Here is a 22,654-nt window from a genome sequence, read left to right on the forward strand (position 1 = left end):
ATGGATTGACTTTATTACAGAAACCGCAGTTCTTTTATAAGACACGAGCAGGACTGGAGTCAGTGATTCATAGGGTTGCCATAAGTTAGAAGCCCCTTGTGATGGTACACCCTGTGTCCCTGTTTGTTTCCCTCAACCCAGGTCCACGCTTGACGATTAGGTTTTTGCAATCGCAAAAGCGATTGCAAAACAATGGTTTAAATGGGAAAAACTGCTTCACAATGATTGGTTCCCTCCCTCAGAAACCGATTTTCGCATTACGACGATCTAAGAACAGCTGATTGTCGGGTTTCAAAATGGCCATCGGGTGCACAAAATGGCTCCCCTGCTGTGATTTAGGACAGATTCCTTGCTTTACAGGCAGCGAAAATGGCCGCCCCTATGGAGGATCTTCATTGGACGGTGAGTTTTCAGCCCATTGGAATGCACTGAAGGGTTTTCAATGCATTTCAGGGCTTTTTTATTTCGCTTAATGAGGATTTCGCTCTACAGCGATTTCGCTGGAACAGATTATCCTCATTAAGCGAGGCACCACTGTATGTTCCACATGAGATCACTTCTTGTTTACATATTTTCAATTCAGCCGGTGTCTATTAGTAATAATTCTCTATCTCTGACTATCTCTCTCTCTCTCTCTCAGTAACCTCACTCCTTCTTCTCTCCAACTCTCCAACTGACTAACTTTTCATAACTGTCCACCCTAACTGATTCCAACTGTCCTCATTTTTTTCCATCTCTCTCTTGGTTCCACCCTCCTGTCCTGTCATTGGCTCCCACATCAGGGTTCTAACATGATGGACAGGCGTGACATCTGGACTGTCCGTCACACCCCTTGCCAGTATATAAGGACAACAACAGGGAGGCCAAGACTGAAGGAAGGAAGGAAGGAAGAAACAAACAAACAAACAGGGAAAACGAGACCAGGAAGCTGGGAAATCTTGCTGGTGCAAAGGGAAATCTCAGCATGGTGAGACTTCAAAAGCTGGTGAAAATAATAATTTTTTTCAAGTCCTTTTCTAAATTGCATTCCATTGAATCTGAAGAGGGATACAGGACAGCCCTCCTGGCAAACACCCCCCCTTCCTTGGCTTTAGGACTCCTCCCTGCACCTCCATAGCATCTGCTGCCTGAGGGATCCACCTCATTGTGTCTAATGATGGGGTTGTGTCGAAGGCACTAATTGGCACAGAGTTGTTGGAGAAGATATATGGCTATTGCTTTCAATGGGGGCTAGGCCATAACTGCACCAACATGTTATTCCATCTAAAATCTTTCCCACAGAAACCAAGGGGACTTAAAAATGATTACCTTTGACTGGACTGTGGCCGGGGCAGGTAAAACAAGACGCCCGGTTGAGGAAGAGGAGATGGTAGACATCTGTCTTCAGACATTTAAATACATGTTGTGCTTACATATAACTTATGGTAATCTATTTTGATTCACAATCAAAGGAGCTGGCGGCCCGAGATAATAATGTAGGTATTTTACAACTCCACCCACGTGTGCTGTCCTGATGCTTTGGACTACAATTCCCATAAACTGGGCCAACAAACAATATTGTTTATGGAGAAGGCTGAATCGACAGACTAGTTTCATCCTCTCTTAAGTATAAAACAGTATCTTCATCTATCTATCAATGTTTTTCTCCATTGCCTGAATATAAGCCCATGGTGACCAAGTAAGTTTTCCTGGGAGGAGGCATTCTATAAAGAGGATGTCACGACTGATCCGTGGCCAATATATAGGGAGGCTTTTGATCATATGGCCTTGGCCTGGCAGTCTGTATTGCCACAGACCGGGAACAGGGTTACTATCTGGGTGAAAACTCTGCTCCTATTTACCACATTTTTCTGTGTATAAGACTATACTTTTGTCTAAAATCTTTAGACTAAAAATTGAGGGTCGTCTTGTACACGGAAGTAAGCTGAGGAGAGAACAAAAACAAGGGGAGGGGAAAGCAGGGATCAAAGCGATCCTGCAGCGCTTTTATCCCTTTCCCCCTACACTTTCTAAGCCCCACTTAGATTTCTTAATTTTGGATTAGAAAAGCGGGGGTGTGTGTGTCTTATACATGGGGGCATCTTATACATGGAAAAATACAGTAGCTGACGTTGAGGAGGTGGTTACTTCCAAGCATTTATTTACTGTCTTTTAATATGGTACCTGTTTCACCCTTTTTGGTATTTGTACACTTAATTTTTTAGCTTTAAACATTGCCTTTTAATGATGCAAGCCGTCTTGGGTCCTTCTTAAGGAGAAATTATTTATTTTAATTATTTATTTGAATGTTTTTTTTATCTCACCTTCCTCCTTTAAAGAACCCAAGGTGGGATAAAAATATTTTAAATCAATCTATAATCAATGAAATGTACTGTATACTGTATTCCTAGACGCATGTACTGGGTGCAAGCAGTTGTACTGAACCTGCTTCAGGGGTTTGGGTTAGAACGAAGAAAGTTGAAACAGAACAGAATATGTAAAGATCAGGTAACTTAAGGACTGGGCAGAGGGATTTTCCCATGTCCTCAGATAGGTAGTAAAAGAGGAGCCGGGGACAGTCTGGGCTCAGGAACAAAGAAAGCTAAAGTCTAATGCTTGTATACTTATTAACACAAACTGGGTGAGATCCTCCAACTTTTAGGGCCATAAGAGAGGGAGGGGGGGAAAGGCTCGGGTCAGTAGAAGCTGAGAACTGAGAGGGCAGTGACGAATTGTTCCTTTTAACAGGATTACAAAGGTGCTGGGAGTGGCGTTGGGTCATTCCAAATTTTCCACTCCACTTGCCACCGCAGTTCGTGATTGTAGAGAAAGTTGCCCAGGGGTCATTTCGAGCTGTTCTGGCAGGATGTGCAGAAAAAACATTTTGGCAGCGGGGAAACTTGTGGGTTTGCCCTGAATCCTGGTCTCCTTCCCAAGGCCAAGAGAGGCTCAAACAATCCTGCACAGGTTTTGGCTAAGGAGAAGCAAAGGGTTCCCAGGAGAATATTTTTATAAGACTTCTACGCTGTGGATCACAATGTGGAGCCTGGGGCAAAATAACCCCTTATTTCTTTGGAGCTTTCTCTTTCGTTCCTGGGAGCTGGTGCGAAAACTTGGGATCGCGGAACCACAGTGCTTAGAAGTTGAGATGGGGAAGTCCCTATGATTTAGCAGGATGTAGCAATAGCTTTCATATCATGCTGGGCATCAGAGCCAGGGTAAGAATCACTTTGTATGCAAACAGTCTTCCATCCATGTTCTCCATCAGACGGAAGTTGCATTCAGATCCTACAATGTTACTCCTCGATATCCTGATATTTTCCCTGAATTTTTCTGCCTTAAAGAACAAACAAATTTGGCATGCTTATCTTTCTGTTCTCCCAGCTGTCCTTTATTCCCATGGAAATCCATGGTCTGTTTCTTGTTCTGGCTCACCTTGCAATGGGCTGGCATCCCAGGTGACAGGCAAAACTGCCTTCCTTCTTGTTGGTACAAGGAGGCCAGTGCTGCATTCTGCCGCCTAGCAAAAAAATTTTTGGGAACTATGACACAAGCAATGCAAGAGGCACACAGCTCAGAGTGAAGCACATACCCTGCATGCTGCAGGTTTTAAGGTTATTCCCTCGGAATCTCTTGTGCTGGAGAAGACCTCCATCTGAGGTCCTGGAGTGAGGCTGCCAGTGAAAAAGATCGTAGTGTGGTACCTACCTTCTGGGTAGGCAGGTCTAGCTTTGACATCCTCTGCCTGCCTTCCGGTATTGACTTCACTGAAGACAGAGAGGAAAACACCCCTCTCCTAGATGCATTCATGGGCTGCGCAGAAGCTGCCTCTATTCCTTGTTTAGCTGAATAGGATATTTCCAGGAATGTTGGTTGTGCAGGGTTATTACTGGTTGCCTGCAACCCACCTCCATTGAAAAAGTCTAACGTCTGGCTGGCATTGCCTCTCCAGAAGTACGTCAAGAGGTGCTAGCAAATAATGAATGGAATAAGGTAATACAGCACCAAACCCATGCACTTTGCAGACACTGACCCGCTAGATGATGGCTAAAATCAAGGAAATGTTTTCTGCACACATCTCAAACTCTACATATTAATTAATTAATTAATTAGATTTGTATCCCGTCCATCTAGACTACATCTACCCTACGTCTCCCTGTCCATTGTGGGAGGTTTATTAACAGAGGTTGGGTAGCCATCTGTCACAGATACACAGGTCCCTTCCAAGTCTACATTCTACAGTTCTAGGATTCTATTTAATTTCATTTTGCAGACTTTCTTTTTCTGCTCATGCCACGTCTGCTCAAGGATGAGTCGTGGTGGTTTGTCTGGATGGCGCAGGCAAGATCCCGCGCCCTGCCTTCTTGCAGTCCAAACCCAAACAGACAAATGGGTGGCAAGAGACTGGGGTGGGGAAAAACACAGGCAGGGAGCGTAACGGAAAAGAGTTTCCATCAAAACAAAGCACGCAGTTGGTTCCCAGGACTCAAGTCGGTTTCTCTCTTATTCTAACAGGTCAAATAACCCCAGTATTCAAGGAGAAATGCAGCCATTTGGAGCTTTTTGCATAGCTGTTTCCACTTCCCGCATGGCAAAATAAATAATACTAGAGAAGATAAACAGTCCTCAACTTGATGGCTGGTGGGTGTCTCCTCTCATGGGGAGTACTTGGAGTTTGAATCACAGAACAAACAAAATCTGGATGGGACCTAAAAAATCACTCAGGTCAGCGCATGTTTGGGGCAAAGATGATGACGGCTTGGTTGGCATTGCAAATTAACAACCAAGCAGTCATGCAGCCATTGCTCACAAGGAACCAGTGGCTCAATGCATTGCTCACAAAACCGAATACTGTAATAAGATAACGGTATAGAGACAAGACAAGACTTTTTGCTGCATATTAGCAGTTCTGTGCTGGCTAAATAGCTCTGTGGTTTAGGTATCTCACTGTGGAGCCAGAGGTTGGGAGTTCGATTCCCCCACTGGGCCTCCAGGGAGAACAGCCAGCCTGGGTGGCCTTGGGCAAGATGCACAGTCCCAGGGTTGCCTCCAGAAGAAGGGAATGGGAAACCACTTCTGAGTATTGTACAGTGGTGCCTCGCAAGACAGAAACAATTCATTCCGCGAGACCTTGCAAAATTTTTGTCTTGCAAGGTGAGTTTTCCCATAGGAATGCATTGAAATTAAATTAATGTGTTCCTATGGTGGAAAAAATTTTAAAAGTCACTTACCAGGTAGGAAGCACCATCGGAGGACTGGCGGGGGTCCCCTGCAACCGCGATCGCCACTTTCAGAGGTCCCCGGCAGTCTTCCGATGGAGTTGGGCAAGCATCTGAAGACTTCCCCAGCAACATTTTTTTAATTTCCCACCCTTTCCCCCTGCCTTTTTCCTTTCGGAGGCTTGCCTCTGATGGTGCTTGGCAAGCCTCTGAAAGGAAAAAGGCAGGGAAAGGGGCGGGAAGTTCAAAAATGGTGCTGGGGAAGGCTTGCCCAGCACCATCGGAGGACTGCAGGGGGACCTTTGAAAGTGGTGATCACGGTTGCAGGGAACCCCCGCCAGTCCTCTGATGGTGCTTCCCCAGCTCCCTACCTGGTAAGTGACTTTTAAAAAAAAATTCCCATATGAATGCACTAATTAAATTTCAGTGCATTCCTATGGGAAAACGTACCTCACAAGATGAAAATATCTTCGTCTTGCAGGAGACCAAAAAACTCGCAAGACGCTTTCGTCTTGCAAGTTTTTTGTTGCCTGAGTCATTCATCTTGCGAGGTACCACTGTATACCCAGGAAACTCTGACAAGGGTTGCTGTTAAGTCAGAATTGACTTGATGGCACACGATGATGATGATGATTAGCAGTTCAGCAGTGAGGATGACTCTTGGACTAGACTGCTTTCGCTACTAGTTTGGTTCACAGCTAGGTGGACAACTTTTACGGCAAACTGAAGCAAAGTGAGAATCATGTGGACCAGAGGAAGACAACTCAAATCCCATGTCATTGTCCTTCCTGGGCCACTATCGGGCCAGAGGAGAAATGGGAAGATTAAATGGGAAGAACAAGAGATAAAACTTTCTCTGTGATTTCTGAAGGTCATTCAGAAGAGGCTCCTTCCTTCAGAGTCTCCTTGCGTCAACATCCCATTATCTTTCTGCTGAGGAGGCACAAAAAGGGCACAGCCCTTGAAGATTGCATTTGATTTTTCTTCAAACACCATACTGCGCAGAAGGGAAGGGGACGGCTGCCAAAACAATATTCTATAAACGAGCTCGGCCAGCCAAAAGCAAGAGAGCTAGCTGGGGGCGGCCGACAGCGGTGGGCAGGTGCTCTTAGCCACCTACTGTGCCTCGATATTAAATTTGTTGAGCTTGTGTTATTCTTCCCCTTTCTATTGTTTTCAGAGATGTAACAAGAGCCCCAGCAATGACAACAGAGAATGAACTACAGATAAGGAACATTCTGTTTGCCTTTATTTTGGGTCGCGGTGGTCAAAGCCTTCCCCTGCCTGACTCTCTTGACTGCCATAAATTGCTCCTAAACTCTGGTATAAAATTAAGACATTGTTAAATCACCCAGGATGTTATTTCCTCCCTCACCACCTGCTATTTGGCAGTCTTACCACTAGGTGAGTCTTTCCGGCATTAAAATTTAGTTTAAAAACTTAAAAAAAAAAAGACTGCATCCTCTGTGTATAGCAACGGATCTTCAACGTTGGGTCCCCAGATGTCCTTGACATCTTGTTTCAGATGTCCTAAAACTCCCAGAAGTCTTCACGACTCACTGTGCTGGCCAGGATTTCTGGGAGTTGTAGTCTAAGAACATCTGGGGACCCAAGGGAATGGACCCACAGCTAGCAAGGAGTGATTGTGGCCCTCCAGCAATAGCTGACCTGCAACAGCCATCAGTGCTAACCAGCATAGTGAAGGGTGTGGATCCATGGGATTTGTAATCCAACAACATCTGGAAGGCCACACTTGCCAACCTAGCCCTACTGCATTTTAACCATCATTCCTCCTCCAGATTGTTTTGGACAGAGAGGAGGAAACTGGGGACCATCATCCTGGCAGGCAGGGGAAAGTTCGTCATAGCTTCAGTTCACAAAAGTTACTTTCAAGGGGAAGACGACTTCCAGAATTCCCAGGCTGGCTTTATGAAATTTCTGAGAGAAACAACCCAGAATAATTATACACATCCAAATTCTGGTTACTGGGAAATAGGAAAGAAGTAGTTTCATGAAAGCATAGGAAATGCGAGTGTTAAGTCTTAACTCACTGGGTGGCATCAAGCAAGGCTGCCTCTCAAGTTTAAACCCTTTCTCTCATCTTCTTTTCCTACAAGCGGCTTTCATCACTGTGGTTTTCATGAGCTTAGAAATGCAGCCCTTTTCCAGAACTCACTAAAACGCGCCTGGAACTTCGAGGGAACTGGCACCGCCTACATGACACCTGCTATACACAAGTACATGTCTTGCGGGTGGAAGGAGAAATTCGCACTCTGGCTTAATTGCATGATCTGTAGCTTCTTTAATGAGGCCTGGCAGTGATAAGCAGCTATTTAACAAGCTGTGACAGATTTCCCAGTGTTTCGCCAGGAGTTTTACGGTTTTATTGTGTTACACTGCTTAGCAAAGCTGGGGCCCAGTAGTTTCTAATGTAATTGGAGGAGCAATGCATTTTAAGGCCCATGAAAGGCTTCCTCCCAAGGAAAAGAAAACTGGAGAAGGATGATGGGTTTTTTTTGGGGGGGGGAGCAGTCTGTTGTAGCTGGGGGTTTATAGATCCAATCCCACTTCCTGCCATGCTCCCACAGAGGAAACTAAAACACAAGAAAGCAAGGCCCAAGGATCTGCTTAAAGCCACATATATCTAGTTCTGTACTAATTACTGCCACTTTTCAAATTTTTATTTATTTCTAAGTTACAATTGCTGTTCTTCGGTGTGTACAAGTTGGAACTGACTTATATCAACTCTAACAGGATTTTCAAGGCACGTGAGGTATTTGAGGAGTGGTTTTACCAGTTCCACTCCCCCAGTGAATATACGGGGCTGAGTGGGGATTTGAACCCTAGTCTCCAGAGTCATGGTCCGTCACGCTATTCATTATACAATACTGTGTATATTGCTTACAATTACACCCACCCACCCAATGAAATCAAGTCAGCATGCAAGGCTCTCTTCATCCCTCAAAACAACCTTGTGAAATAGGTCAGAGAAAGTAAGTGTGTGTGAGAGAGAAACTGGCCACTGAATTCAATTCCTCATCCAGACAAGAAACTAGATATCCCAAATTCCAGTATAAAAACGGAAACCAGTATACCACACTCAGCCCCAGTAAAGGCTGCCAAGTAAATGAACTGGTTTTGCATGATGATTTCGATGACACTACAAATATTAGAGGCCTCACTCTGATTCTTCCTGGGCCATCTGAGATTAAGATTAGAATCTGAGGGAATATTTTATAGGTGTGCCATTGTGGCCGTGCGTCCTGAGGAAAAACGTCAAGAAGTGGCATTCCCGCTCTGTTCCAGTCTGGTATAACGTCATAGCTAGGAAAAGCTAGGACAACCCCTGGAATATCCTCGTAAACATGGCCACTTTCCTGAATACAGTGTGCTGAATTTTTTTGGAAAGCAAAACCAAAGTGTATGAAATGAAATACAGTTATACTTGTGAAATGTCTTGCTTCTGCATGCGTAACTTTCCCAATGAACAACATAAAGAAGCCTTCTAGGGACCCAAATCATTGTTTGTCTAGCCCTGCGTGAAACCTTCAAAACAAGGTTTCCGTAAATGCGGTTGTAGCAATGCTGCTGTGGTGCAGACCTCAAACGTTTAGGCTGGTTATGTGGGAGGCAAGAGATGCACGTCATCATTCTGTCTGTTTCTCAAATGTTGCTTACGAGATAGCCAAACCATCACCTACACCAGCACAACAGGGAAGGAACAGTGAGTATAGGAGACAAGGAAGGAAGGAAGGAAGGAAGGAAGGAAGGAAGGAAGGAAGGAAGGAAGGAAGGAAGGAAGGAAGGAAGGAAGGAAGGAAGGAAGGAAGGAAGGAAGGAAGGAAGGAAGGAAGGAAGGAAGGAAGGAAGGAAGGAAGGAAGGATACATCAGGAAATAAAGCTGATTTGAATGCTTAATGTCAGCTTCTGGAAGGAAATAATGCCAGCTGAAATGCTTAAAATCAGTTTCTAGTCATGGCTTCTGATGAAAAAAAAAACCAGAAGAATAAGTAAGAGGAAACAAGAGCCTGAAAAAGCCATTCTGAGATCCTTCAGTGAATACTGCTATTGGCTACAGCAGCGATGGAGAACCTACGGCACATGAGCCATAAGTTGCCGGATCGCTACCCCCAGCAGCCAAACCTGAGGAGGCGGATGCAGCCGTGGTGCTAGTGGCCCGAGAGGCGGTGGGCCAGGGTCCAGAGCAGCTGCGCTGGCAGGGGTTGTGCCCGACCGGAGGCGGATCCGGAGTGGGGTCTGGAGGCACCTCCGTGCCTGGGATTCCCCTTTCCGCCGCCAATTAATATATGTTTAATTGTTTTTTAAAACATAATGTTCACATAGTGTTTTTAAATCTAGTGTCTTGTCTGTTGTGAGCCCCCTTGGTTCCTCCTAGGGGGAGAAAGGCAGCATAAACATACAAACAAACAACATTTATAGCACCCTAAAACAACTTCCCCAAGCTCCAAATAAAATTAAATGGTTGGAATCCTGAACAGCAGTACACTGCACTGCAAAATTCTGTTGCACGTCCCGCTTTGTAAAGTCTGTGAGTCAAAAAATGAACGTAAATTGGCTGTAAGCTCACAATCCTATTCTGGTTAAAGCCCACAACTATATTTATGAAGCAGGGACCGTATGGACATACAGCTAATAGGTATTCCCAGAGCACATAGTGGGCGGGCATAATGCTTCTCCCCTGATATGCGTAGTTAGTGTTGTTAAGATAATGAATGACAGATTCTTCTAAGTTGGTTGATTTTTATTGTTTTTATCAAACCTTAACAATTATAATTGTGTCAAATGGCTCGGCTCGGCTCACATTTCTATCCTATGTGGGCTGGAGAATCCACTGACAGGCAGAACCAACTAACAGGGTCTGTGTATATTCCTGCATAATTTAAAATAATCTGGCCTCTCAATTTGAACACTTTGCCTTTAAATATTAAGGGGGAGGGCAGGAGACCCTGTTTCCGCAAAAATAAGACCTAGTATGATTTTTTTCAGGATGCTCATAATGTAAGTCCTAGTTAAATCCAAAAATAAGTCCTAGTTAAGTGAAATCCCACCCTCCACCATTGTGCACCACTGCACAGCAACCAGAAGATGACATGACTGTCTTTGAATAAATGTAGATTGTTGAACATGAAAATTAAAACATCCCCTGAAAATAAGCCCTAATGGGTTTTCTGGAGCAAAAATTAATATAAAAATTAATATATATTAATATAAAATTAATATTCCCCGTCTTATTTTCGGGGAAACAGGGTAGCTGTTTTAAGACATACTCAGGAGTTTTATAGTGAAGATGAAAATAGACCATCCAGTACAAATTTCATCCAGAGGACATGGGAGTTGCCAGAAAAGCCCCAGAAAGTTAAAGAAAGGAAATGGGCAGATTAGAGAGAACTGTTTATGGCCAGTTTCTGCCTGTGTGTGAAGACGGATTAATTCTGTTCTCAGGATGTCAGTGACGCCAGGCATTTTCTTCTGCCTCTGCTATAAGGTTAATTACAAAAGCTGTCAGCAGTCTTAAGGATAGTTTAACCAAAAAAACCAGAGGCTTTGCCAAAGGAGCAAATTTTATTCATTGCTGGGATTTGCATTTCCCAGGACAACTCCTATCTTCTTACATTCCCTGGCTATTATGTACTGGGTGCCTAGTTCACTAACTCTTACGATAAAGCCTGTTGTGGGTGTGGAGTAGCAGAAGTAACGCTGGACTCCAAATTTCTCAAGTTCTGTGGCTCTTTGTTTGAGGTTCATTCCGCAAAGGACTGCTTCAAACGGGACTTACTTCTTACCTAGGTAACATTTCCCATTCAACAGTGGTGTCATAGCATGAAAAACAGGCGGCAGCCAGAAATGTTGTGGTAAGAAAGCATTAGTGGGATGGGTGCAGAATCAAGTCATAACAGCCAGAACCTAAACACAGGTCTTAGCCAAAATGCCAAGAGGAAGGGACAGGTTTGATTAGGACTCTTTCAGACACAGCAAACTTTCCTTCAGGAGAGCTGAAAAAGTATGGAAAGTCATGGGAAATGTCACTGCACTAAGTGGAACAAGAGAAACGTCGTAAGGATGGTGGGAATTATAGCTGTAAGATCAGTGATGAACAAGGTATTTTAAAGGAGGGCAAATGATCCATCTGAAACAGCCCCCTAATGAATAATTAGGCAGAGCACTACTCTTACATTTCCATTTCTCCTTCTACATGAGTAAAAAGTTTACAGACTCACTTCTCTTTTTTAATGAAAACTGAAGGCTGAGAGACTAACCTAAGTAGAAATGGGCCACTGGCCCCATCACCTAAAACTAAGATCATGGCCACTGATCCCATCACCTCTTGGCAAATAGAAGGGGAAGATACGGAGGCAGTGACAGATTTTACTTTCTTGGGCTCCATGATCACTGCAGATGGTGACAGCAGCCACGAAATTAAAAGACGCCTGCTCCTTGGGAGGAAAGCGATGACAAACCTCGGCAGCATCTTAAAAAGCAGAGACATCACCTTGTCGACAAAGATGCCTAAAACCTTAAGGTCTTCATGTAGTCAGTATCCTTGGGGTGCAAACATCAAATGTCCTGGCGCAGGGCTAAAAATGTACACAGAAGTTATATTTTGAGGCACTCCAAGCAAAATATTCTTCTTGATATTACGAAAACAAGCATCTGGTGCTGCGCGGCCTAGTCTTGAACATCTGTAGCAATTCTTTGCAAAGGTAAGTATTTTGAGCAGGCAATGACTTCTTGCCACCCTTTTTGTACATTCTGACTACCAAGGATTTGCTAAGAACTTAAGTATTTGCTACTGGGTGGACATCTGATCCTAGAAAACTCGGGCAGCTGTACAAATCAGCCCATGCTAATCCCCAACATTTGTGAGAAAGCTTACGGTAAGCCTTCCACTGTAGAAGGTGTCAGGAGGGCAACGATCTTTATCACCAATTAATTCTCCTTCCATAAAATAGGAGACAATTACAGAGACTGAGAGTAAAATATTGTTCCAGCAGGCATCTTTCCTGCTGCAATGTTCCCCTGAGGCATTCTCCTCCAAATGAGAAAAGTGTATTTCCAACCTGCTGAAGCAGCAGTTCTAATTTATTTTACTGCTTTCAGTTGCTGTTGCTGTCCTTCTGGAGAAGAAAATGGCTACATCCTTGTTAGTAGTGATATTACCCACCCCCTAAGTTGATGATCTCTCCACCACCATTCTTGCAGGGAACTTTTTCATCTGGCTTTTTTTTTTAAGTAATGGAGCGCACATGCACCGAATAGAATAACAGACCTCCAAACGGCCCTATTTAGCTGGAAGTGGGCTAATGTTGTCCCCCTCTTTAAAAAGAGCAAAAAGGAGGAAACTGGGAACAATAAACCAGTCAGCCTGACGACAATCCCAGAGAAAATTCTGGAGAAAATTATAAAGCAGTCACTCTGCAAACACCTTGAAAACAATGAAGTAGAAGCCAACATCGAGTAGTCAAGAACAAATCCTGCCAAATAATAGATTAATTTCATTATTTCATTGGGTAGCCTCCATGGTAGATGGTGGGGATGTTTTAGACATAATATATCTTGAGCAAAGTTTTTGACAAAGTTCCTCTAGATAAAGTGATTAGCAAACTAACTAGGTGTGGGCTGCACAGAACAACTGTCAGATAGATACACAGTTGATTACAGAATCATATTCGGAGAAGGCTTATCAATGGTTCCTTCTTAAACTGGGAGGAGGTGACAAGAGGGGTATCACAAGGCTCAGCCCTGGACCCGGTGCTCTCCAACATTTTTATTAATGACTTGACTGAGAGGGCACAGGAAAAGCTTATCGAATTTGCAGATGACACGAAATTGGGTGGAATAGCTAATAACGTGAAAGATAGGAACAACATTCAAAAGATCTTGGTAGGCTTGAGCACTGGGTTGAAAACAACAGAATGAAATTTAAGAGGGATAAGTGCAAAGTTCTACACTTAGGGGGTGAAAAACAAACATAGAGTTAAATGATGGGGGATAGTACTACTACAAGCAAGAAAGATCTTGGAATTGCTGTAGATCATAAACTGAACATCAGCCAACAGTGTGATGTTGCTGCAAAAAACAGCACATGCTATTTTAGGCTGCACGGAACCCCACATGCGGGGGCGCAGTCACACGCGCAAGAGGAATGTTGCAGTGGGCCCAACAATAATGGGCCCAATCCAGTGTTTGCACAAGTTTCTCATTTGGACTACAACTCCTTAAATTTTCCAGCCAGCTCAAATAAGTAACTGTTGCTAGGTCTTCCATAATATGGGCTATAACAGCTTTTTGTTGTTGATGTCCCTGTTCGAAGCCTGCTTCTGTGCAAACTCACAAGGGTATGAGATGCTGGCTTATACTGGGTCAGCCTCAGAGCCTGGAAAGATAACTTTATTGGCCTACAGTTTCCAAAACTCTCCAGCCAGAATTCTGGGAGTTGTAGTCCGAAGAGTAATGTTTCTAAGCTCTAGTCAATTAATATTCCATTTTGCTCAGGAATGTTCAATTTGACTACCGGCAACCTTCCAGCATTCTTCTGCACCTGAGATCCATTTCAACCGAGCCTGGGGTTTCCAGAAATCCATCCCCCCCTTTAAACTGGGGCTGAACAATGTGTGGGTCTTGGACTGCCACCGCAAACACCCACACACACGAGCTTTGCTGGCTAGAGTTGCCAGAATCTCAATCCAGAAACATTAAGAGGAATGTGAGCTGCTTACCCCACACTACAGAACAGATACTGAAATTACTTAAAACAGAACCAACAATACTTATACAATTGATTGTGTATTGACAAAATGTCAGGACAACACAGGTTATGAAAACAGCTTTTGTTCCCCCCCACCCCACCCATTTTTACAGACCAGGTACTCTGTCACTGTACTTTGCCAATATAAGCAAAATTCAAGGTATTTTTTGCTGATGTTATTTTGCTCTTCCAATATCAGGGCTGTTAAAATTCTGCAGTCAAATGTTTCTGCAAGGCTAGAAGATTCTGAAATCATTGTAATTAAAACCCAGTTGTTGACTCTCTTCATTCCCTGGGGAAAAGAAGCTGCTATGTCATTTTACCTTAGCCAAACCGGGTAGAAAATATTAATTTCATTATGCAAATAAGAAAAGGATTTCATGGGATCAAACCCAGGGACTTTCAACATCTACAGGATTTCGTAGCCTTTTCACCTTTGTGCACATTCAAGCACAAGGATCTGATAACATTCACAACAATATTTTGGGGGAAAAAAAGGGGGGGGGAACCTTAAGCCAGTCTTCTCCATCCACCCTTCTGCCTTTCTAACGTATTGAACTAAAGTTGGCTGGACAGGAAGGTAATACAGTCAAGAATATATGGAGAACACCAGCATGGGGAAAGAGTATTTTAAACTGACACAATCCATTGTTGAAAACTGGTTAAAGCATACTGCAATCTTTTCCCCCCCTTTAGTTATAGAAACCCATTGATTTTCTCATTTTCAGATTTAGATTGTAATCTCTCTGTGGGCAAGGACCTACTTTATTATTACTGAGGAGAGAATAGAAATTGCCATGCCTACGGACTGCTGTTTTTATATAAACAGATGAGAAAATAATCTATCGCCCATCTCACTCCCTGCAGATACAGAACATGCTTAGGGGATCATGAATAAAAAAAAATTAGGCTTACACAAAATAAATCTTTAAGAGGCTTTGGTTTTATACTGAATATATTTTGGGGAATCAAACCGAGTTTTGCATATGAAAAGCCAAGAAAATGGAGGTTTAGTTAAGAGTTTTCCCTAGAGCACAGCCACGAAAAACAGCCCTTTAAAACTGTGAAAAGTTATTCCTTGGAAACAGAACACGACACCACCTTAAGGCATGAAATGGAAAGACACGAATGCCATTTATTCGTGTCTGTCCCTTGCTCAGTCAAGCTGGAGGAAGCTGCTGGCTTTATACCATCTAGATAGCTATTGTTAGTGTTGATTGACAGAAGGCTTTAGGCTCAATTCTCTCCTAGCTGTGCCTGAAGATGCCAAGGAGCTATGAATCTTACTGCCATTCCCTTTCTTTCAGCGGCCACACATAAATGAAGAAGAAGGAGAGGAGGAAGACACATAACAGGGCAGTGCCGCTGCTGCAGCCAGTCCCAAAATGTAGTATTCTGAACCACAAAATTGCAATGCAGCATAAAACCTGAATGGGTTGTCATTACACACTCTGCTCTGATTTATTATGATCATTATGTCTGCCACCTTGAATGCCTCTTGGTTGGTATGGTGACTAATCATAAGCACTATGAATCAATGCTAGACACATTGAGTTGCATTTCTGAGGTTGTGGGCCAGGAAACATCGTAGCTATCCTGCTTCCACTTTACTTACCAGCGGATACAGGCACCCAATGAATCCTGGGAAAACTGCCCCTTAATCCCTCGGAAGTTGACTCCCCTTGTTTCATAGGAAGACACAGAGGATGGCACACTGTTGCTCCATAGAAACAGCTGCCTCTGATCCCGGAGGGCGCCTGTAGCCGTTTCAACTAGAAAGAGCCTCCAATAGCCTTATCTTTCATTACAGAATTCATGTGACCAAAGGGTTATTATTCTACTTCCTTTGCTCCTAGTCCCACCATCTAAGGACACAACAGACGGTCACTTTTCTACCAACTAGTTAGGGTGCAAAAAGATGGCTAAAAACAACACAACCTTAAACAAAACACAGATTGCAGATCATCAGCATACCCTCTATCTACATCTACTTGCTTACTGTAAGCAGAGAAAACGGGACCAAGCCAAGAGCGGATTTATAAAACTGACATAATCAGCTCCTTACTTTTTCTGGATCTAGAGAAGAACTTGATTCCCCCAGGAGAAGTTGATGCATTAGAGCTGGGGGAAGAAGAGTCTTTGGAGGAAGACCGGAAGATTCCACTGAAGCTCATGCGGCGAGGGGAGCGAGGCGGCGACTCCTGGTATGGGAAAGGGAATACTGTTTTCGGTGAACTCGGGCTGTGTTGCTTAGATTTGACAGGAGCCGAGGCCGGGCTGGAAGGCTGGGTCTGGAGCCCCTTCGAGAAAAGTCCTTTGGAAGGGCTGCATGAACTACAGTTGTCTTCTGCCTGCAAAGGGGGGAAAAAAAGAAAGGGGAAATTAAATCAATTCCTCTTTTGCTATCTACGTGAAACCATTCATCTATCAGACAACCACCTGCGGAAAATGAGTCACACTGAAATACTGCCCAGCCGAGACTGTGACTAGGAAGAAGAATGGACATCCTTTCAAGTCAAAGCCCACCTGCTTTTACAAATTCAAATACAAGGCTTCAAGGGGAACAATGGCATGGGTGTAGCATAAGGCGGACTCTGCGTGTGGGGTGGCCCACGGTCTGAGAAAGCAGGATCTTCACCTGATCAAGGTGCATTGCAGCAACACTCTGCTTCGCCCCTGAACAGGTAGCGCTCTCTACCAAGATAGGAACACGTGAAGCTCCCTTATATCAGGTCAGAATAACTGGCGTACTTTCTATTCTTGAGTGACAGTAACTTCTCAGATTCTCAGCTACAGCTTGGTCTTCCCTGATAGCTCAGCGGTTTAGGTGGGAGTTGGATCCCCCACTGTCCCTTCTTGACAGGGGCTGGACTTCATGATCCATAGGATGCGTTCCAGTTCTGCAGCTCCAAGATGGCAATGATGACAACGATGATCAGATCATTTTCAACTAGAGATGGGACTGTAGCTTTCCCCATGAGCAAAATATGAGATGCAGTTTTCTCCTAACTCCCGCTATCATTAGACAACAACTGAATATATCTAGGAGCCAGAGTGTGCAGATCCAAAACCAATGTTCTTACCTCTTCCCCCCCCATGCCACCACCTTTCCCCCTCTTTCACACCTTGCTCACCTCTCTCTCCCTCCTCCCTACTCACTTCTCTCTTCTGCTAGCCTTTCCTGTCTTCTACCTGTGTACCGAACATTCTGTCTGACACCCACCCGCCCACCCTCTCTGCCAGCCCCTCCACTCCCACTTTGCTTATGAATCAGTGGAGGCTTCTGACTCAGATATCATAGGGTGGGAAATCCAATCCCTGTACTGCAGACCTGGGCAAAGTGCGGCCCAAGGGCCACATGCAGCCCGCAAGCCACTCCTGTCCAGCCCGCGGACAGTTTTGAACATCAAAACCATTATAGCTTTTTGTCTAAAGTTGATCAGTTGCTTATCTTTAACATACCACAAAAAACCTCTTTAGTATTTGTGAAGATTAACACGTTTAAAATAAAAACAATCATAACATCACTGTTTCATTTTATTTTTAAGTAAAGTTGGTTCGGCCCCTGAACACAGTTCAGATTTTTCATGTGGCTCCCCCCTCATAGAAATTAATTGCCTACCCCTGCTCTACTGGTCTGAACCTGGGAGGAGCTATCCATAGTGCTGAACGGATGCTTCAGTGTAGGTTCATCATCTTGGATAACCCCTTTAAAGATGGCTGTAAAGGTTGCCCTGCCCTGAAATCAAGTCCAAGATATCCTTCATTCAACCCAACCTATGACCCATTAGTTTTACACAGCAGACATCTGGCGCTCCACGTTTCAATGTGCAAGACTCAAACTGTAGCAAAAACTAGGGACTCAAATGCACAGGAAATATGGATATTAAAATAAATGCACTTAGATCTTCTCAAACCCCCCCACCCCAAATCTGTGTGCTGGTAGTGACGGTTTTTAACAATATGCTGCAGAGATTTAAAACAACATTAAAACCCACAAGTTTGTTTTAACCAAATTATAATATTCCTTTCCACAAAACAGAAACTTGCTCCTTGCTTCTGATGACAACCTTGTTATCCTGGGGTGGGTGGTAAGTAACTGAAATCATAATTAGACCTTTATGTTATATATTCTGTACCCAAATATGTTGATTGTTTTATGGCTTCAGCTCTTAAGTGGGGATCAAAGAGAACATATAATTCCACTACCCATTTTGTACTGTGATGCTTGCAGATATAATTCTACTTGGGATAACTCAAGCCAGGTAATTTGATTAACTATTTACCTTGATAATAAGGAGTAAAGAAAACATTAAAACGAGAAGGTTGCAGTTATGTATATTTGCTATCTCACTGGCACTTTATCTTATCAGTTTCTCTTTTCCTCTACTTATCAAACAGTATACAAATTGTAATGAAAGCACACCAACTAACACTGAATTTAGGACTCAGAAGGACCATCCTGATGACCCAGCCGTTTCAGGCGCAGGTTTCAAAAGATGAGCATCGCTCAATACATTGTCCTTCACATTTCCTGTTCAAATACTAGTCAGACAGAAAAGCCAGGGGGGTTCTCAAAGGCAGAAACGATAGCCACAAGCATCGGTGCCTGATCTGTCCTACAGCCTTTCAAGATCTATTCAGCAGCCCGACAGCAGAGGGCGAAAGGAGGATGCTACGAAAGGAGAAGTGGATCTGTGAAACGCTAGCAATGTGCTTCGAGAGCCATCTGGTGCTGTCTGCAGCTGGCTTGGGAAAAAGGCTGAAAGAAATCAAGTCCAGGCAGTGTGAGTTTTTCCATGCAAAAGAGGCATACTGAAAAGAAGCCGCAGAAGAGGAAGTCTGTGCAAGCATTATAGGTGAAAATAAATAAATAAAGCGTAAAAAAAGACAAAAATGTTGTTGGCACCTTAAAGGCTAAAAGCTATTACTGCCTGGAATGTAAGGTTTACTTCATTATAGTTACAGCAGCAGCTGTTTCTCCCATGATGACTTCACTTAAACAGATAAGAATTTCATGGGAAAAATCTTACTAGACAGTCATTATTTTGAATTTGCATTTTTTCCCTATTTTTACTGCTATGTTTTCTTCAGAGCTATGAAGGTGATCTATTTAAAAAGGTCCCCGGTTTTAGGGAAAAAATGGCAAAAGGCAATGGAAGAGCAAGTTTATTGTCACAAGTACCCTCAAGTAAAACCTTTGCATGATCTAAGGCTGGCACATTATGGGAAATTTGGAATTCTGACATCAAATTGCAGCAGTTTATTATAATGTACATTTTAATCTCTTGAAGAAATTCTTTTCAAACTCAACTAATGTTTAAAGTTTTGCTGCAGCAGTTTCTACATGATCTCAATTAAAATTTTAGGCTCATTTTGTTGGTGCCAAAGCTAATTTCTTTTAAGATCTATTCAGTTTATCACATGCAATCAAGTGGTACCGTGTACTAAAGTGAGCCCTTACAGCCACTGAGTTGGATGGCACCAAGGTCATGCCCCTTTCCAGCTCAAACCAAAGGGACTTAATGGATGCGTGGTGAATTTTCCCATTGAGATCAGTTACGTATTTATTTTATATTGTTCTGGTCTTGCTGGTCTTTGACCATAATAAACTTATCCATCCCTCCGTTTAGAGTCCTGAGCCAAAACTAACAAAATGAATTTCAACAGGGAGAAATGTAAGGTCCTACACCTAAGCAGAAAAAAAAATGAACTTCACGGATATAGGATGGAAGACACCTGGCTAGATAACAGTACCTGTGAAAGGGATTTAGGAGGCTTGGTAGATCACAAACTGAACATGAGTCAGCAGTGTGATGCGACTGCCAAGAAAGCCAATGCAATTCTTGGTTGCATCAACAGGAGTATAGTGCCTAGATCAAGGGAATACCACTCTATTCTGCTGTGGTCAAATCCCTATTAATAGCTTAATTGAGACTCGGGAATTAATAATTTCAGGAGCATCTTTAAAGAAAATGGGTAGTTGACTATTAGTACAAGGGGGCCTTGAAGCTTTTCAGAATAGTTATTTTTTTAAGCTCCTGCTCACTCCTCTAGGGTCCTCGCTCAAGGCCTCCTGAATTCCTGCCTGACACTCTGCCCACTATGACACCATAGATGTCAACAGGTCATATAGCCCACCTTCAACCCTCACCTTGACCTAACAGGAAGCTCCATCCTGACCAGCTGAAGGCTCAGCCTGACTGTTAACTGCCTCTCAGTTTGCAGAGAAACAAAACCATTCCAGATTGTGACCTCATTCTGACATCGGAGGATTCTGACCTATGGCTAGGTTGGTTAGGACAATTGTGGGAGCTGCAGTCAAAGAAATCAACCTTATCAAGCCCTGCTTGGCATGTGATGAGCTTGTCCAAGGTGACACAGGCCGGCTCCTCCTCCCTGAAGGCACAGTGGGAAATCCAACTCCCAACCTCTGGCTCCACAACCAGCCTTCGTAACAACACCCAAAGAAACCTTTAGCGTGACCCGAAAGCCTGCTCCAGTAGGAAAGCACAGATCCCAAACCCTGAGGTTTTTAAGCAGAGGCTGGATGGCCATCTGCCGGGAGCGTTTTGATGGAGTTCCTGCATGGCAGGAGGTTGTACTCGATGGCCCCTGTGGTCTCTTCCAACTCTGTGATTCTATGATCAGTGGGACTGAAGGAGGGTTGAACAACCTCTGGTCCACCAGATGTTTTCGCCTACAGGTTCCATATACCAGTGGTCTCCAACCTTGGGCCTCCAGATGTTCTTGGACTACAACTCCCAGAAGCCTTCACCACCACCTCTGCTGGCCAGGGTTTCTGGGAGTTGAAGTCCAAGAACATCTGGAGGCCCAAGGTTGAGGACCCCTGCCATATACAATAGCCATTTACAGCCAGTGGCAAGGGACTGTGGGACGATTAGCCAAAAAAAAAAAAAATCTAAAGGGCCAAAGATTCCCCCACCACTGGATGAAAAGATATCTAGGGCCATGAACATATTCATCAGGAAGTAGATTCTGCTAAATGCACTGAGACCTACTTTGAAGCAAGCATGTACAGGATTACGGCACAACTGAGCCTCGATCCAACCCAAAGTTTGTTTGTTTTCTTCTCTAGGTTCCACCAGGAGCTCCGAAGCAACATTCCTCCTCCCCAAAACAGAGGCTGCCTAGAGAAGCCCTGGCAATCGCCCACCAGAAATAAATAACCAGGTTTAATTTTATACCAATTTTAGTATCAGGGTTACCCATCGGAGGATCCTGGGAATTCTCATTTGGAAAATTGTTAAAAAGGATTCCTAGGCCCCAAGCAGAATTCCTGCTCCCAGGGAAACTGGAACAAGTACCAAAGTTGGAGTCTGAAATAGAGTAGGATCCCCATATCCGTGGGGGATCAGTTCCAATCCCCCTTGTGGAGGCTGAACAACACAGATTATAGCAAACACTACTTTAACAGAGAACACTATACAAAACATGGCCTCTGCCTCCCTCCAGTTGCACGTTCTGATTTATTTGAAATTAATATTTCTAGGATTTTTCTTTTAATTATTTTTAATATTTTCAGACCGCAGATAAGGGAATCAGCGAATACTGATCCCACGGACAAGGGAGCCCTACTGTATACATTTAGTCCTAAAGATTCAGTGCATCTTTTGCTACTACTTCAATTTCTGAAATGTTTTGCTGGTTGTTGTGGGTTTTTCAAGTTCTTTGGCCATGTTCTGAAGGTTGTTCTTCCTGACGTTTCGCCAGTCTCTGTGGCCGGCATCTTCAGAGGACTGGAGTAGGAACTCTGTCCATGCTCTGTTGCTGTTTTTGGATAGTGCTGGTACCTTAAACTCAAGGATGAGCATAGTTAAATGGTTCTCCTGGATTTCAGAAGTGCTGCTGAAGCATTCCAGTTCTTTACTGCCTCTTCTTACACCAGAGGTGCTTCAGAAATGTCTTTTTTTACACATCCTGGGAGGCATAAGTGGGTAATCAAATTTCTGATCTCTGGGCAGGTACCCAACTCACTGAGCTAGCCAGCCAGTCCTAGCATTCGACAGGGCAAGTTTTATTTACGTTCCACTCTTGTATGGCTAATGATAACTGAAGAAGGCAAGATTCTGTATGAGCAGGATGGGGAAAATATCAAACCATTTATTGATTGAGCTGAACAAATAACCATTTTTGCTCTCAGATAATGAGATTCAAACGTTCTCAAGCATTACTGTGCTCAGTGTTGCACTGTGAAAGGTATGAGTCAGCTCTGCAGAATTTGAAGTTATCCCTGCTTACTAAAGAAAAGGATTTTATCAAATGTTAAAGGCCAATGTGAGAACACACCATCTCCCTAGCACAGAGAGGCCTGGTTCAGGCATAACCGACAAAACTTTTGTGGACAAAGGGAGGAAAGTAGGACTTTGTGGTTTGATCCTGTTTTGCAATCTTTGTTCACAGAGGAAGAGGTAAAGAGCTGAAGTTATGTGGCCGCTTAACGCATAGTTCACTCCGAAATGCCATTTGAACTCAGTCTCACTCAGCTAAACCCACAAGTTCATATCTGCTTTCTCCTCAAGGCGGTGTACAGGGAGGGGGCTATCACATTTCCCCCACAATCAAGGTACGTAAGTTCCAGGGATCAGTCTCCCGCGCACCCCAGCACAGTATGAAATCCTCCTTAAAAGGGGGGGGGGGATAATATGGAAAGTGGCCGGGTGTCCAC

At 43.8% G+C, this 22,654-nt stretch overlaps 1 protein-coding gene across 4 annotated transcripts in view; it reads right to left on the reverse strand.

Annotated features, from left to right (window-relative positions):
• Positions 1 to 22,654, reverse strand: part of PRKAG2 (protein kinase AMP-activated non-catalytic subunit gamma 2) — a 178,203-nt gene that overhangs the window by 104,028 nt on the left and 51,521 nt on the right. For all 4 annotated transcript variants that reach the window (XR_012088191.2, XM_073002856.2, XM_020779761.3 and 1 more), the window contains exon 3: positions 16,031 to 16,316. Coding sequence is in view for 2 of the 4 variants with exons in the window: in XM_073002856.2 (XP_072858957.2) it covers positions 16,031 to 16,316 (286 nt within the window). In the remaining 2 variants the exon portion in view is untranslated. The remainder of the gene's footprint in view (positions 1 to 16,030; positions 16,317 to 22,654) is intronic.

The sequence above is a fragment of the Pogona vitticeps genome, chromosome 6 (genome assembly GCF_051106095.1).
Source record: "Pogona vitticeps strain Pit_001003342236 chromosome 6, PviZW2.1, whole genome shotgun sequence".
NCBI classification, from domain to species: Eukaryota; Metazoa; Chordata; class Lepidosauria; order Squamata; family Agamidae; genus Pogona; species Pogona vitticeps.